Source organism: Canis lupus, chromosome 10 (genome assembly GCF_003254725.2).
Source record: "Canis lupus dingo isolate Sandy chromosome 10, ASM325472v2, whole genome shotgun sequence".
In the NCBI taxonomy this organism is placed as follows: Eukaryota; Metazoa; Chordata; class Mammalia; order Carnivora; family Canidae; genus Canis; species Canis lupus.
In genome coordinates, this window is record NC_064252.1 from 49,550,653 (window position 1) to 49,565,320 (window position 14,668).

General features: G+C 48.1%; 1 protein-coding gene across 2 annotated transcripts; it reads left to right on the forward strand.

The window, feature by feature from the left end:
- The first annotated feature begins 3,567 nt into the window (after positions 1-3,567).
- On the forward strand, positions 3,568-14,388 carry TMEM247 (transmembrane protein 247). 2 transcript variants are annotated; one of them, XM_025465832.3, is made up of 3 exons: positions 3,568-3,742; positions 4,455-4,793; positions 9,449-14,388. In XM_025465832.3, exons 1-3 carry the CDS (start codon positions 3,674-3,676, stop codon positions 9,686-9,688), a joined length of 648 nt encoding a protein of 215 aa, XP_025321617.1. In that variant the 5' UTR covers positions 3,568-3,673; the 3' UTR covers positions 9,689-14,388. The 2 variants fall into 2 exon arrangements, with proteins under 2 accessions (XP_025321617.1, XP_025321614.1); XM_025465829.2 differs by having other exon boundaries at positions 3,579-3,790.
- The last annotated feature ends 280 nt before the right edge of the window (positions 14,389-14,668 follow it).

Consider the following 14,668-nt stretch of genomic DNA (forward strand, 5'->3'; position numbering starts at 1 on the left):
GGCCATTAGAGCTGCAGTTCCGAATAAGCTGAAATTGAGAGGAAGCAGAAACCCCAAATACACTGAAGCTCCGACGTAGGGAGAAAAAGTAGAGGATGCTGGTGAGAAGTGAAAGGACACAGAGAAGCAGAACCCCCAGAAGCAGGTTATAGCAGTGACCAAACAGGTACAGGTGCACCAGTTCAGCTGCTGAACCCAGCATAGAAAGGCCCTGGTGAGGTGCGGTCATCCGGGTCCCTGTTGGGCTCCCATGTGATCCCGTCTCCTTTGCTCCCTCATAGTGGCTTTACTATATATTTATTTACTATACTATATAGTGGCTTTACTATAACCTGCCTTTCCCTGGGAGGCGAGACCCTCTTCATGCTCCCAGGAGAGCCAAACCAACCCAAGGCTCATGGGATCCTCTCCCCAGCTTCCTGGAGAGTCCCCTAAAGGATGGGTGTGTGAGGATCTTACCTTGGGGCAGGAGAAATGAAAGTCCTCGATTTGTTTTGCTTTGGAATATACTGCTTTGCTTAATGAATTAATGTGGTTTCACGGAGGTCGGCCTCCTGGGAAAAGGTCAGGGCGGATGGGGCAAAGAGCAGAAGTGAAGGAAAATGGATACTAACAAGCAGTTGAGATTTTGCTCCTGCATATCCTTCCCTCTTGCCCAAATCCCACCTACCCTTCATGTCACCTCTTCCACTAAACCCTTTCCAGCTGCTCCAGCCATATCAGCTCTGGTTGTCTTGACCACAGTGACTACATTGCCTTATGGGCCCCAACACTTCATCCCGCCCCATAGCCATACCTTTTACAATATGTCTTTCCAGTTCTTTCCACTAAAAAGGCAGAGAACATTTCTCCATCCTTTGACTTTGGGTTTGGCTATGTGACCACCTTATGTTATTGTCCAAAGCCAATAGTAGAAGATGGATGTGATGGTGTACCAATCCGAAGGTCTCTTTTGCTTCTTCATTGCCAAAAAAAAAGAGCATACCCAGGCTAACCATGGTTCCCAAGAAGAAAGTGAGGGATACGTAGAACAAAGTTGCCTTGAACAAGCCCCCTAGTTGAGCCCAGCCTACATCAGCCAACTCTGAGAGGCCTGAGCTAAATAAATGTTTATTGTTTTATACCACTGAGATTCTATGGTTGTTTGATAGACAAGTGATGCAACTACCCGGAGCACTTATTATGCTTTTTAGTACTTGGTGATTTTTAATGACAATACGTTTTTTTGGTCATATATAATTGTTTCTTTGGGTTGGTCTCTCCTAGTTAAGACCACTAGATTTAACAAATAAAAATATAGGATCCCCAGCTAAACTTGAATTTCAGAAAAACAAGAAAGAGTCTTTTAATAAAAGGGCATCTCATGCAATTTTTAGAACATATTTATACAAAAAACTATTTAAAATCCAAATGTAAGTGGGCATCCTGTATTTTTCTAGCAATCCTACTTCTAGCGCTTGAGGCAGTAGCAACACCTTATACGGTAACTGTGAGACAGTTTCCCTGGTCATTATCATAATGCTGGGAGACAAAAACCATGGTTTTCAAATTGGCAGATTTGCAAGATGGTAGATCTTAAGCACTTTCTTCTCTCCAGTGACAAACTGACCCCTTATAATGTTGATGATCATCATCAACATTTACTTACCCCTGTATGGGCAGGTAGTGGGCAAACACACTATCTTGTTTTCATATAGTGTTGCAGTGGAGCACATTTATAAATGAGGACACTGAGCCTTAGACACGTAAAAGAACTTTCCCTTGGACACACAGCTAGTGAGAGGAGTAAAGCTAAAACTCAAAGGCAATCCTTTCCCTTTCTATAATGCAATTTTGCCTCCAACTACCAAAAAAAATTTTTTTTGTCATTTTCACAAAAGTGAAGATGGCAAAATATATTTCCCAGCCTCCTGGTTTCTTTTTGGTCCCCCTTAATCCCTTCAATGAATAATGAGGTGTGCTAAGGCTTCCACAACAAAGTACAAAGTACCGCAGACTGGTGTGGCTTAAACAACAGAAATGTATTTTCCTACAGTTCTAGAGGCTGGAAGTCCAAGATCAAGGCGTCAGAGGGTTGGTTCCTTCCAAAGGCTATGAGGGAAGAGTCTGTTCCAGCCCTGCGGTGCTTAATTTTGTCTCAACCTGATGGGGCAGCAGGATGCCCAAATTACTTCTCAGTGTGTGTGTGAGGGTATTTCTGGAAGAGACTAGCATTTGAATTGGTGGGCTGAGTAAAGCCAATGACCCCACCCATTGTGGATGAGCATCATGTAATCCTTTGAGGGCCTGAATAGAACAAAAAGGTGGGAGAAGAGCACTTGGGTAGCTCAATCGGTTAAGCATCCGACTAAATTTTGGCTCAGGTCATGATCTCACAGTCATGGGATGGAGTCCTGCATCAGGCTCTGCACTCATCAGGGAATCTGCTTGAGGGTTCTCTTTCTCCCTCTTCCTCTGTCCCTCCCTCTGCTAGTGTGTGCTCTCTCTCAATAAATAAATAAATCTTAAAAAAAAAATTTTAAATAGGGTGCCTGGGTGGCTCAGTCGGTTGAGCATCCAACTCTTGATCTTCGCTCAGGTCATGATCTCAGAAGTTGTGGGTTCAAGGTCCACATTGGGCTCAGCACTCAGTGGGGAGTCTGCTTCAGATTCTTCCTGCCTCTCTTCTCTGTCCCCCTCTGCCACTTCCCACTCACACTCGCTAAAATAAATAATAAATAAATAAACAAACAAATAAATAAATAAATAAATAAATAAATAAATAAATAAAATCTTTTTTAAAAAGTTTTCTAAAAAGTGAGGAGCTAAATTGGTTCTCGTGCCTGACTGCTTGAGCTGAGCCATTGGTCTTTTCCTGGCCATGAACTGGGGGACTTAACCCATAGCACTCTTGTCTATTAGGCCTTTGGACTAGGATTAGAATTTATACCACCAGCTTTCCTGGGACTCCCAATCATGGACAGCAGGTCATGCCACTTCTCAGTCCTACAATCACATAAGCCAATTCTTTATAATAAATCATATATATATATGTTCTGTTTCTCTGAAGAAGACTGACTGATGATACCAAGACCTCTCTCCTTGGTTTGTAGGTGGTCATCTTCTCCCTTAGGTTCATACCATCTTCCTCTGTGCATGTCCGTGCCCAGATTTCCTCTTCTTATAAGGACACCAGTTATATTGGATTAGAACCTACCCTAAATGTCCTTATTTTAACTTAATCACTCCTAGAAAGGCTCTATCTCTAAATAAGGTCACATTCTAAGGTACTGGGAGTCAAGGCTTCAACACATGAATTTGGGAGGGCGCACGGTTCAGCCTGTTATAACAGGGTTTGTGGAGCTAACTATAGCTCATCCCAATACAATTTACCTTTAGGAGAGGGACCCAAGGGAGGAGATTTCAAACTATGGAACTCTGGATTTCAAGGGCTGGAATTCTAGTTTCTAAAGCAGTCCCTAGGGTGCCAAAGGCCCATCCTGCAGTTCCTAATAATGGACCTCAAAGGTGAGTCACACCCTCTTTCAAAGGGGCCCTAGCAACTAGTAGAATGTGGGTTATTATGAGGACAGGGGATTGTGATGGTGGCTCAGCTGTACAATCTGGTGAGACCAAATGCTAGTAGCTCAAAAGATGTCCTTCGGCCCCAATTGGCAGCACCGTGGTTTTCAGGATGGCAGCGGAGGACAGGGAGATGATGGAAGCCCGGGGAGCAGGAGAAAGCTGCCCAACTTTCCCCAAGGTGGTGCCCGATGACCCCATGTCTGAAGGGAAATCAAGAGCCTCTTTGGTAAGGGGGTGGTGGTGCCTTGTTTCACTGCCCCAGCCTGTCCCTCCATGGGGAGGAGAGTGCCATGGGGTCACGCCCCAGGTAGCTGAGTGCTAGGAGATCCCAGAGAGCTGCCGAGAAGAGCACGTGAGGTGCACCCCACCCCATAATGGCCCCAGCTCTCACCAGGGACCAGGTGGCCCTAGATAAGATTGTGAAGTCACTTGAGGCTGGCCTGGGTCTCTCCCATCTCACCTCCCCACTCGGGGCCCTTTCCTCCCCCTGTGAATGGGACCTGGCTCCCCCACAGTCCTGTGGAGGTCCCCTATGTTTGGGTTCCTCCCTCTGGAGCCCCAGGAGGGTGGGTGTCTGACTGGTCTCCAAGTCACACAGGGTGGGGCTGGGCAGGTAACCAGGAAGGCAGACTTCCACCTCAACCCCACAGGCCTCCCCTTGCAGCTTGGGGGCCCCATCGCCTCACGTGGGTGTGCTCCCTGCTTCCCTGTAACCCCAGGTGAGCACACCTCCACTTACAACCCCGGCTAGGTCCTCACGGGTCACAGCCTTCTTTTATCCATCCCACCCAGTCCTCTGGGGCCTGTGGCGTGGAGGTGCCCGGGGTGGTATGGGGGCGCCCCCAGGCCCACTCTGCCCCGTCCCCTGAGGCGCCCCGTCACCGCTCCAGGAGGCAGAGTCCCCGAAGCCAGACTCTTCCTACAACCACCTGGAGGAGATGGAAGCTCGCGAAGACGGAGGCTGCCCGGGGCCCCCCAAGTCACCGTCCTCTAAGGCAGGCCACACCACCAAGGGCCAGGCGGGCGACGGACCCGGCCTCGGGGAGCTGGCCCCCGCCCCGGCCGCCCCCGAGCCCCCGGGGACGGAGCGCAACACCGAGATGGAGCTGGAGAAGGTGCGCATGGAGTTCGAGCTCACCCGGCTCCGCTACCTGCACGAGGAGAACGAGCGCCAGCGGCAGCACGAAGAGGTGATGGAGCAGCTGCAGCAGCAGGCCACGCCCCGCCTGGTAGGTGCCCTGGTGCGTGCCCCAGTCGGTGCTGGCCCGAGGCCTGGGGGCTGACCCGCAGGGTGGGGGACCCTCGCTGCCCAGCGTGGGGAGCCCCCCTGACCTGCTTCCCCTGCACCCCCCACCCCCCTCGCCCTCCATCCCCCTCCACCCCCACCCTTCTCTACCCCCCACCCTCTACCCTCCACCCCCTTCCACCCCCCACCCCTCTCTACCCCCCCCACCCTCCACCCCCTCCACCCCCCACCCTCTACCCTTCAACCACCCCACCCTCCACCCTCCACCTCCCCACCCTCCACCCCCACCACCCCACCCCCATCAGAGGTGGGCTGCTGGCTGCCCCAGAGCTTCCCCTATGAGCTGAGATCAACTCTTTAAGGAGAGTTGACCCCGGGAGGGGCCCCAGAGCCACCTGTCCCCCACCCTGCCCGTGGCTTTCCATCTCGGGGAAAGTCACGGCCTTTCCTCCGTGACTGGATCGGGGCCACTCTCTATTCCTCTCCATCTCCTTAGGAGGTGGGAGCCCCACTGCAGCCCGCGCAGTGGATTTCCATACAACCCTCACCTCCCCTTAGCAGAGCCGCATTTGTTCTGTGGGTCGGACTGCTCTGCCTTGTTGCCAACTAAAGATGTTAGGCTTCTTTGGCCAAGAAATGGACCACTCTCCCCTAATCCACTTTAGGTGGGGAGAAGAAAGCTACTTTTGGTCAAATGGGACGGAAAGGGCTTAGTACTGGGTGCCTGGGCCACCATAAATCCTAAATAACGAAAGCTGCCATTGTTGAAAGCATGTTGCCTGGGCTTTAAAATCAGTCCTGGGTTAAAACTCTGGCTCTACCATGTGTGAACCGTGTGATGTTGGGCAAGTTACGAATCCTCCTTGAGCCTTGGTTTGCTCCTCTAGAAAGTAGTCCCTACCTCGTTAGGGTCGCAGCGAGGAGTAAAGCAGAACATGCATGTGAGGCACTTTGCAATGAGCCTGGCACATTAGGTAAGCACTCAATAAATGTTAGCTATTACCATTTTTATGTACTCATGCAATTCACTTCTTGACCTAAATGCAACAATGTGCATTCATCACTTTTCAATTTTATTGGGATGTAATGTATTAGCTGTGCTTCCCAGCTCTGAGTCATCCTCACTTCTGAGAAACTTGCCTTCTGTCTTTCTCCAAGTCATTGCTATAATTGTTGAGGAGGATATGACCTAAAGTAAATACCACTAAAAGATCTCCCTACAGGTTAGCCATGTTCCATTAATCAGCACCCTTGAGTTACATTTTATCCAGCTCACATTTCTCTACCTTGTCCAAAAAACTATCTTGAGACACACTATCAAATGGTTTCCCAGAATTAAGATATTACACTACCTATAGCATTTCCCTAATCGACTGGTCCGGTTTTTTGTTTTGTTTTGTTTCATTCTTTTAAGAAAAAGAGGTTGGTTTTGCATGATTTGTTTTCAATGGACACATGCTGGGTTTTAACAATTCTTTTTCTTTTTCCTGCTCACAAAATACTTGCTTAGTTATACACTGAATGGTTTTGCTGAGCCAAGTCAAGCTTATTGAACTGGGATCTCCAGAATCTATCTTTCTTCCCTTCCTTTTAAAACTCTAGAAAATATTTGCTTATTTCTAAGACCCTGGCACATTTCCCGAGATCTTTGATTTCTCACAAATAAGTTCCATTTCCAGGGTTGGGGTTTTTATTCTCAGTATCGTGGAGTAAAATGTGTCACAAGTTAGAGCCTGAAACTACTTATGGCACCTGTGGTTAGTGTAGCATGCCTTTGCTCTCTGCCTCCTTCTAACCATATTTGTTTTCCCTTTTTTAGTTTGAAAATCTTACCCTTGCTGGATGAGCTGGAAACCCTTGGTATATAGTCTTATCTGCTGTCTGTCTTCTGCTCAAAAGAGATAGACCATTGAAAGTGTGAAAAGTCTAAAAGGTCTCACAAATGCATGTTTGGTTGTCAAAATCATGATTATCACCCACAGCATTTCAGACTCAAAACACATGCTGGCTGCTTTTGGCGGTAGGAAGTCCCCGGACCCAGAGCGGAGGCGGGTCTGCAGACCACCTGTGCAGGCACCCTGTGCACCTCCCCTCCCACTAGAACACTGGGTTTCTTCCTCTGGTCTTCAACCTGCCTTGCTATAGTCACTTTAGAAATGGCATCACTGGAGTCCGTTCTCTGCCCCGTTGGGTTTCTTGATTTGCCCTCACGTTTTAGGTGGTTGCCCCTAGAGTGGTGTGTCCACAACCCCAGGCTTCCGTCATTGCTTACGAAAGTGTTTTGTGTTCTGTGCATTACTGGCCGGTGGAAAGCGGACTTGATTTTTTTTTTTTATTGGAGTTTGATTTACCAACATATAGCATATCACCCAGTGCTCATCCCATCAGATGCCCCCCTCAGTGCCTGTCACCCAGTCACCCCCAACCCCCGCACACCTCCCCTTCCACTACCCCTTGTTCGTTTCCCAGAGTTAGGAGTCTCTCATGTTCCTTCACCCTCTCTGATATTTCCCACTCATTTTCTCTCCTTTCCCCTTTATTCCCTTTCACTATTTTTTATATTCCCCAAATGAATGAGAACATATGTTTTTGCTTCTCCGATTGACTTATTTCACTCAGCACAATACCCTCCAGTTCCATCCACGTTGAAGCAAATGGTGGGTATTTGTCGTTTCTAATGGCTGAGGAATATTCCATTGTATACATAAACCACATCTTCTTTATCCATTCATCTTTCGACGGACACCGAGGCTCCTTCCACAGTTTGGCTATTGTGGACATTGCTGCACAATGGGGTGCAGGTGTCCCGGCGTTTCACTGCATCTGTATCTTTGGGGTAAATCCCCAGCAGTGCAATTGCTGGGTCGTAGGGCAGGTCTATTTTTAACTCTTTGAGGAACCTCCACACAGTTTTCCAGAGTGGCTGCACCCGTTCACATTCCCACCAACAGTGCAAGAGGGTTCCCCTTTCTCCGCATCCTCTCCAACATTTGTTGTTTCCCGTCGTGTTAATTTTCCCCATTCTCACTGGGGTGAGGTGGTATCTCATTGTGGTTTTGATTTGTATTTCCCTGATAGCAAGTGATGCAGAGCATTTTCTCATGTGCTTGTTGGCCATGTCTATGTCTTCCTCTGTGAGATTTCTCTTCATGTCTTTTGCCCATTTCATGATTGGATTGTTTGTTTCTTTGCTGTTGAGTTTAATAAGTTCTTTATAGACCTTGGATACTAGCCCTTTATCTGATAGGTCATTTCAAATATCTTCTCCCATTCTGGAGGTTGTCTTTTAGTTTTGTTGACTGTTTCTTTTGCTGTGCAGAAGTTTTTATCTTGATGAAGTCCCAATAGTTCACTTTTGCTTTGTTTCTCTTGCCTTCGTGGATGTATCTTGCAAGAAGTTGCTGTGGCCAAGTTCAAAAAGGGTGTTGCCTGTGTTCTCCTCTAGGATTTTGATGGATTCTTGTCTCACATTTAGATCTTTCTTCCATTTTGAGTGTATCTTTGTGTCTGGTGTAAGAGAATGGTCTAGTTTCATTCTTCTGCATGTGGCTGTCCAATGTTCCCAGCACCATTTATTGAAGAGACTGTCCTTTTTCCAGTGGATAGTCTTTCCTGCTTTGTCAAATATTAGTTGACCATAGAGTCGAGGGCCCATTTCAGGGTTCTCTATTCTGTTCTATTGATCTATGTGTCAGCTGACTTGATTTTCGAGCCTCCTCCCCATTCTCTCCTTTTTGACATGAATGGGTGGGTAGATAGATTCCATTGTATTGAAAACTACCTCTGTGAGTATGTTTCTAGCCAGCTTAGGGCACCACGGTCCCTGCCATCTGCCTGCTTACAAAAAGCATGGCATGATTTTAAAAGATATTTTAAAGAATAAACCACGGGTGATGCCTTCTTAACTACAGATCAAAATAGTTATATCAGCTTTTGCTATACTTATATGTTGGTGCTTTCTGCAGTTAAAATGGGGGCTTGTTGGACCTCAAGTATATAGATTCCAGAAATGAGCAATACACAGGCAGACTCAGCCAGACAACTCAAGCTGCTTTCCCCATGCTCAATACTGTGAGTTTAGGGAGGCCCTATCTCTCTTACCACCTGTCCTCCAGGGGGACCCAACCTTAGGTCGATAGACCACAAACTGACCCACAAACATGAGACATGTGCCACCAGAAACAGTCAGAAACAGTCACTCGTGCCCAAGGGACGCCCTCTCATTGTGCCGCTGTCCAGAAAACAAGGCTGAGTGTCCAGGCAAGACATCCAGAGAACATTCCTAAGATCTGGCGTCCAGATCTGGGGATCTCAGAGTCAAACAGAGACTGCCACCTGTGTGGCTCAGAAAAAGGAAGGTGTGACCTGGTGCCTGGCTCGGGAGGAACAAGGGCAAACTGAAGAAGTGCAAACCCACCAGTTCCCTGCACGTGCCAGTGACCTCACTGGGAATGTTTCAGTCTTGGCCACTCTTCCTCTTATAGTCTGTGAGGGGGGCCATGGTTCCCCTTTCCTCAGGTGAGGAAAACCACCTGCCCAAGGTCACTTTCCCCAGGGGACAAGAGCAGGACTGACCCCCAGACCTGCCTGGTACCCAAGCCTGGTTTGGCCAGCTACACTCTCTTCTTTCCCCCACAGTTCTCGGGAGGGCTCCAGGACCTCCTGCTCCCCCAGAACCAGTTTGCCATGTTCCTGTACTGCTTCATCTTTATACACATAATCTATGTCACCAAGGAGATGATCTTCTTTCTCTTCTCCAAGCACTACCTGTTCTGCATCGCGGCCATTTTGCTCTGTTTGATTAAAACGTTATGGTCATATTTGCAGGTGCTTTTGCTCCCTCCATCACTGGGAACCTCCGTGCCTGTGGGTTACTAGGCCATGACCCAAGTCAGCCTCCGGCCTCCCTTCCTCCTCCTTCCCTCACATGAGCCTCCCCACTGTCAGAGCTCCCTGTTAGGAAAGGCTCTGCTGTCAACCATTTACACTTTAGTGTGAAGAAATGTGTTCGGGCCTTGTATGAAGCCTGAGTTCTCAGTGCAGAGGAAGATGCTTTGTGCCCTCTGAGGGGCGGATTTTAGAAGTTACCAAGTTAGGGAGGTTTCTAGAGGGAGAAGGGGTTTAGGGTCTCTAGGGAATCACAGGAGTCACACCATGACCAGGTTGGTTTGGGATCCACCACATCCACTCACTTGCACAGATCTTGTCTGAGGTGTGGGATGCTGAGGTAGGTTCGGGGATAACCCCCCAAAGATGTGCACATCCCCATGCCCAGCACCTATGAATACATCATCTTACATAGCAAGAGAGACTTGGAGAGGTGATTAAATTAAATACCTTACAATGGGGAGATGAGCCTGGGTTCCACCACAGGCCCAATGTCATCACAAGGGTTTTTACAAGAGGGAGGGAGAGGGCGAGAGTCAGAGAAGGAAGGGGATGTGATCATGGAAGCAGAATTTGGAATGATCCAAGAAACTCAGGTAGCCTTTAGAAAAGGCACAGAAATGAAATTTCTCCAAAAGCCTGCAGAAGGAATGGGGCTCCGGCCAACCCATGCAGACAGGTGGTCACCAGAACTGTAAGAGACTAAATCTGAGTTGCTTTAAGTCACTAAGTGTACAGTACTGCATTGAAGCAGTAATAGGAAAATCATACAGGAGCCAAGACTCCCCAGGCTCCTCCCAGCTCTGCAAATATGTCAGGATAGCAGCACCAGACCATGGACGAGAGTCCATTTAGCCCTGGGCCTGAGCAGGACTATAATGGTCAGTTACTTGGGCTAGAAGCCTACCCCCAGGCAACAGGCAGCTCAAAGAGAGCTGCTAACACTCCAGGGAGCCCAGTACAGAGCTACCAGAGTCGGACAGGCAAAGGCTAGCCCGACCACTGAGCAGTACAAGCCCAAGGGAGGCGAGGCAAAGCCCCAGCCTGCTCCCAGAGGGGGTGGGGAAGGAGGCCTCAAAAGCTTGGCTGGGCCCAGAGCAAGACAGCAGGGTTGCATTAGTGCAAAGTAGGAGGAGGGAAAAAGAAACCAGACCACACAGCCCAACCCTCAGTTCCCAAATGCACATGCACACACACACACACACACACACACACACACAGATGCACAGCAAAGTTGTCCACAGTAGAGATGTACACAACCACCCAAATAAAGAGGCAACAACAATAAAAAGGAACAGACCTTGACCACTGGAGGGTTCAGAGTAGGCACAAAATAAGGTCCCTGGTATGTATGTAATGAAGAATTCAGATCCCACCAACGCCCTGACCTCTCCTCTAACACACACACACACACACACACACACACACACACACACACACCCCTGCTAGCAGGTCATCAGCTGCTCTGACCCCACCCGCCATGCCCAGGAGGGAGGACTGGCGCCTGGCTCTGACACAGGAGGCCCTGGGGATAATGCAGCAAAGCCAATGAGGGTGAACACAGTTGTGTGATCGGGCAAGTCTGAAATGCCCCCTCCTTTTCTGGGTCATAGAGCTCAGCCTTAAGAGAGACTAAAGAATAAGCTTCTGTCTCTTTGGGCTCTGTGAGAGAGATCCGTGAAAACACATGAAAAGAAGACGACCGCCCTGGGATTCAATGTCAATACACATTCTCATGCCACGGAAGTCTATGGTGGCTTCTCATTTTCCGCCCAATTCGGTGCATCCACCCCCATTTATAGCTGCAGGTGACCGATATTTACCTGAAAGTCACAGAACTGTCATTTCTCATTAAACTTTGAACGATAGTTTTTGCTATGGGTCCTTTCTCACAGGCATTGTATTTGATCTGGGTTCCTGGGGGTAGGATTGAGGTAAGAGGAGGAGGAAATCAGGATATCAAAAAAGATTAAGGCACAGGTATTTGACTTGTTATAGCAGAAGGATTTGGGAGTTTATAAAAAATACCAAGTGTTATAAAGCCGTTAAGTTCATCACCCTATTGCCAGGTAAGCTGGACTTAGATACATCCATTTTCCTTTCAAATCTTTAGAGAAAAATTTAATTTCCTTGAACAGGTAAGTTAGCATCTCATAAGTTAACATCACATCCTTAGCAATGGGCATGACGTCTCCCTCCTGTTCCTCCTACTGTGACTGAAGACTGAAGTCAAGAGCCAAACTATGCCCTCTGGGAAAATGAGAACAGCTCATGGTCACTCCTTAAACTTGGCTAAGTTCTCTTGGTTCAAATTCAGAGCAGAAAATCAGAAGGGAGAGGAAGCAAGGTGGAGAGAATTGCACAGGATAGGAAGAGGGCATAGCCGAGGGTTACCAAGAAGACAATAAGTCAACATTCAAGCACTTCTTGAGCACCTCCAATGTGCCAGGCACTTTTCTAAATGCTCTACGGAGACTATCTTCATCAAAACCCTGGGAGGAAGATATGCTATTATCTCCATGTCACAGATGAGGATACCGAGGCTCAGAGAGGTTAAATGACTTACCCAAGATCATCTTGGATTCTAAGTCTGACTCCCAAACACAAGAGCTTTCTTTCTACACAACCATCTCCCAAGCTGCTGCCTTGAAGGATTTCACAGTCCTGCTGGCAAGATGAGCTTAACATACATGAAAATGTTAGGACACTATCAGCACACAGACCTTAGTGATGAAGGAAATAAAAGGAGAGGTCCCTGGAGCTCAGGATGATAGGAAGACTTCTCAAAAGACCATGTAAGCCTGGGGCAGGTGGAGAGAAGGAGAGGAAATTCACACAACTAAGATCAGGGTTGGAGTGTATACACAGTATGCCGGAGAAAGAGAAGGCTCATCCCTGCTCCGAAAAATGGTATAAAGGGTAACAGGCCTGGAAGATAGATATGGGGCCAAATTTTATAGTCTTGAATATTGCTCTGAGGAATATGAACTTAATCCCTTGGGACATGGAATCCCTGAAGACTGTAGAGTGAGATAGTAACTCCTTCCAAAAAAAGGAAAAAAATACCTCCTTTCCTCCTCTCTCCTGGGGACCTTGTTCTTGCCTTAACAACCTCCTTCCATTTTCAGTCTGGGAACATTCTAAGGTCTTGAGTGTGAGGAATGTATTCAGCTGGAAAAGAAACCCAACCACAGTGGCTTAACCAGATAGAGGTTTATGTTTCTCACATACTAAGAAGTCCCAGGTAAGGCAGTCCAAGGTGAAATTGCTCTAGGAAATCAGAGAGGATCTAGGCTGCTTTTTGCTCCACCATCCTTAACTTGACTTTTATCCTCCTCACCCATGGCCTTCAGCCTCATGATCTTAAAGTGGCTGCTGTAGGGGCACCTGGGTGTCTCAGTCAGTTAAGCATCTGCTTTCAGCTTAAGTCATGATCCCACTGTCCTAGAGTCAAGCCCAACACTGAGCTTCCTGTTCAGCAGGGCGTCTGCTGCTCCCTCTGCCTCTGTTCCCTGCCCCCCCCAACTTGGCCTCTCTCTCTCAAATAAATAAAATCTTTAAAAAGGGAGGGGGGGCTTCTGGAGCTCTAGGTATCAAACCCACAACTCTAGGTCAGAAAAAAGAACGGGAAAAAAGAAGCATCTTTTATAAGCTTTCTAGAAAGACTCACCTAGAGACTTCTGCTTATATCTCCTTGGTCAGATTGGGTCATGTAGCTGCAGGGCATCTGAGGTGGTAAGGTTTTCACCTGGACACTGTTGCGGCCTTGAACAAAATTAGGATTCTGACAGTGTGGGGAAAGAGAGGGATGGATATTGAATAAGCAAACAACTCTTTCTACCATACCCTGCTTTCTTAGACCTAGCTCCTGCACGGCCAGGCCCATGCCCATCTTGGTGGGAGTGAGAGAGACATGGGGTAGGGCACAGTTAGAGCCAATCCAGGCCCGGCCCACTGTGACATTGATGCCCTAAGGTTTCATTCACATACCACAGCAGGAAGGTCATCATTTTCTCTGGACACACAACTGGAACAGCTGTGCCTTCATCCTGCTGACCTCTGCCTGAGGCCCCAGGACCTTCCACATCCATGGCAGCTGCCCTGCCTGGGGCCGGGGACCAGACAGGGACACCCCTCTGTGCTGAGTGCCCTCAGCGAAGCTGCAAGAGGCAAGTTTGCTCCTGGAGTCTCTCCCCACTCCTGAGTCCCAGATTCCAAAAAACTGGCCCAGTGCCTCCCCACCCGCTCACACACACGCCCATCTCTCTCTGGTCAGCCCACTCACACCAAGCTGCTAAAGACTGAGGATGTAAGAGATCCTGCAGGTTTGTTTCAAAGATCCACTCAGCTTAAGTCCCAACAATCAAACACTAATAGTAAAGTTTCAGGCAGGTTTAGGGAGGGAAAGATGAAAGAATCTTTCCTACTCCCCAGATGGAATCACACAGGTTGTAACCCCAAGCTCTAGGACAATACTAGAATCCTGGAAACTGCTGGAACCCGCAGGAGGGAAGAGCGGACAGACTTGGTTCCAAAGGCCATTTCCCAGTCCTGTCTGCAATTCCACTTTCACAGGTGACTACAGGCAAGTGGGTTAAGGTTTTCAGGCTTCGTTGGGATGACCTGTAAATTACCTAAACTCTAACTCAGTGGGGTTTGGGAAAAAAAAAAAAAAAAAGACCAAAGCCGAGGATCTGACTTCAGAAATTCTGATTTAATTGATCTAATCTGGGTTCAGTAGCTTCAAAGGTGCCGGAGCTGATTGTAAAGGGCAGCTGCATTACAAAATCTAAATCCTCGCTATGCTTGATCTGAAGACCAGCAGCTTCCCCGTTGCCTGGGGCATCTTAGAAATGCAGCATCCCAGGCCCCGCCAGCCCCAACCCACTGATAGCGCCACATTTGACAACATCCCCAGTGACTCTTGGGAGAAGCACTACTCTAGGCGATGTGATTCAATTCATCCCGTTG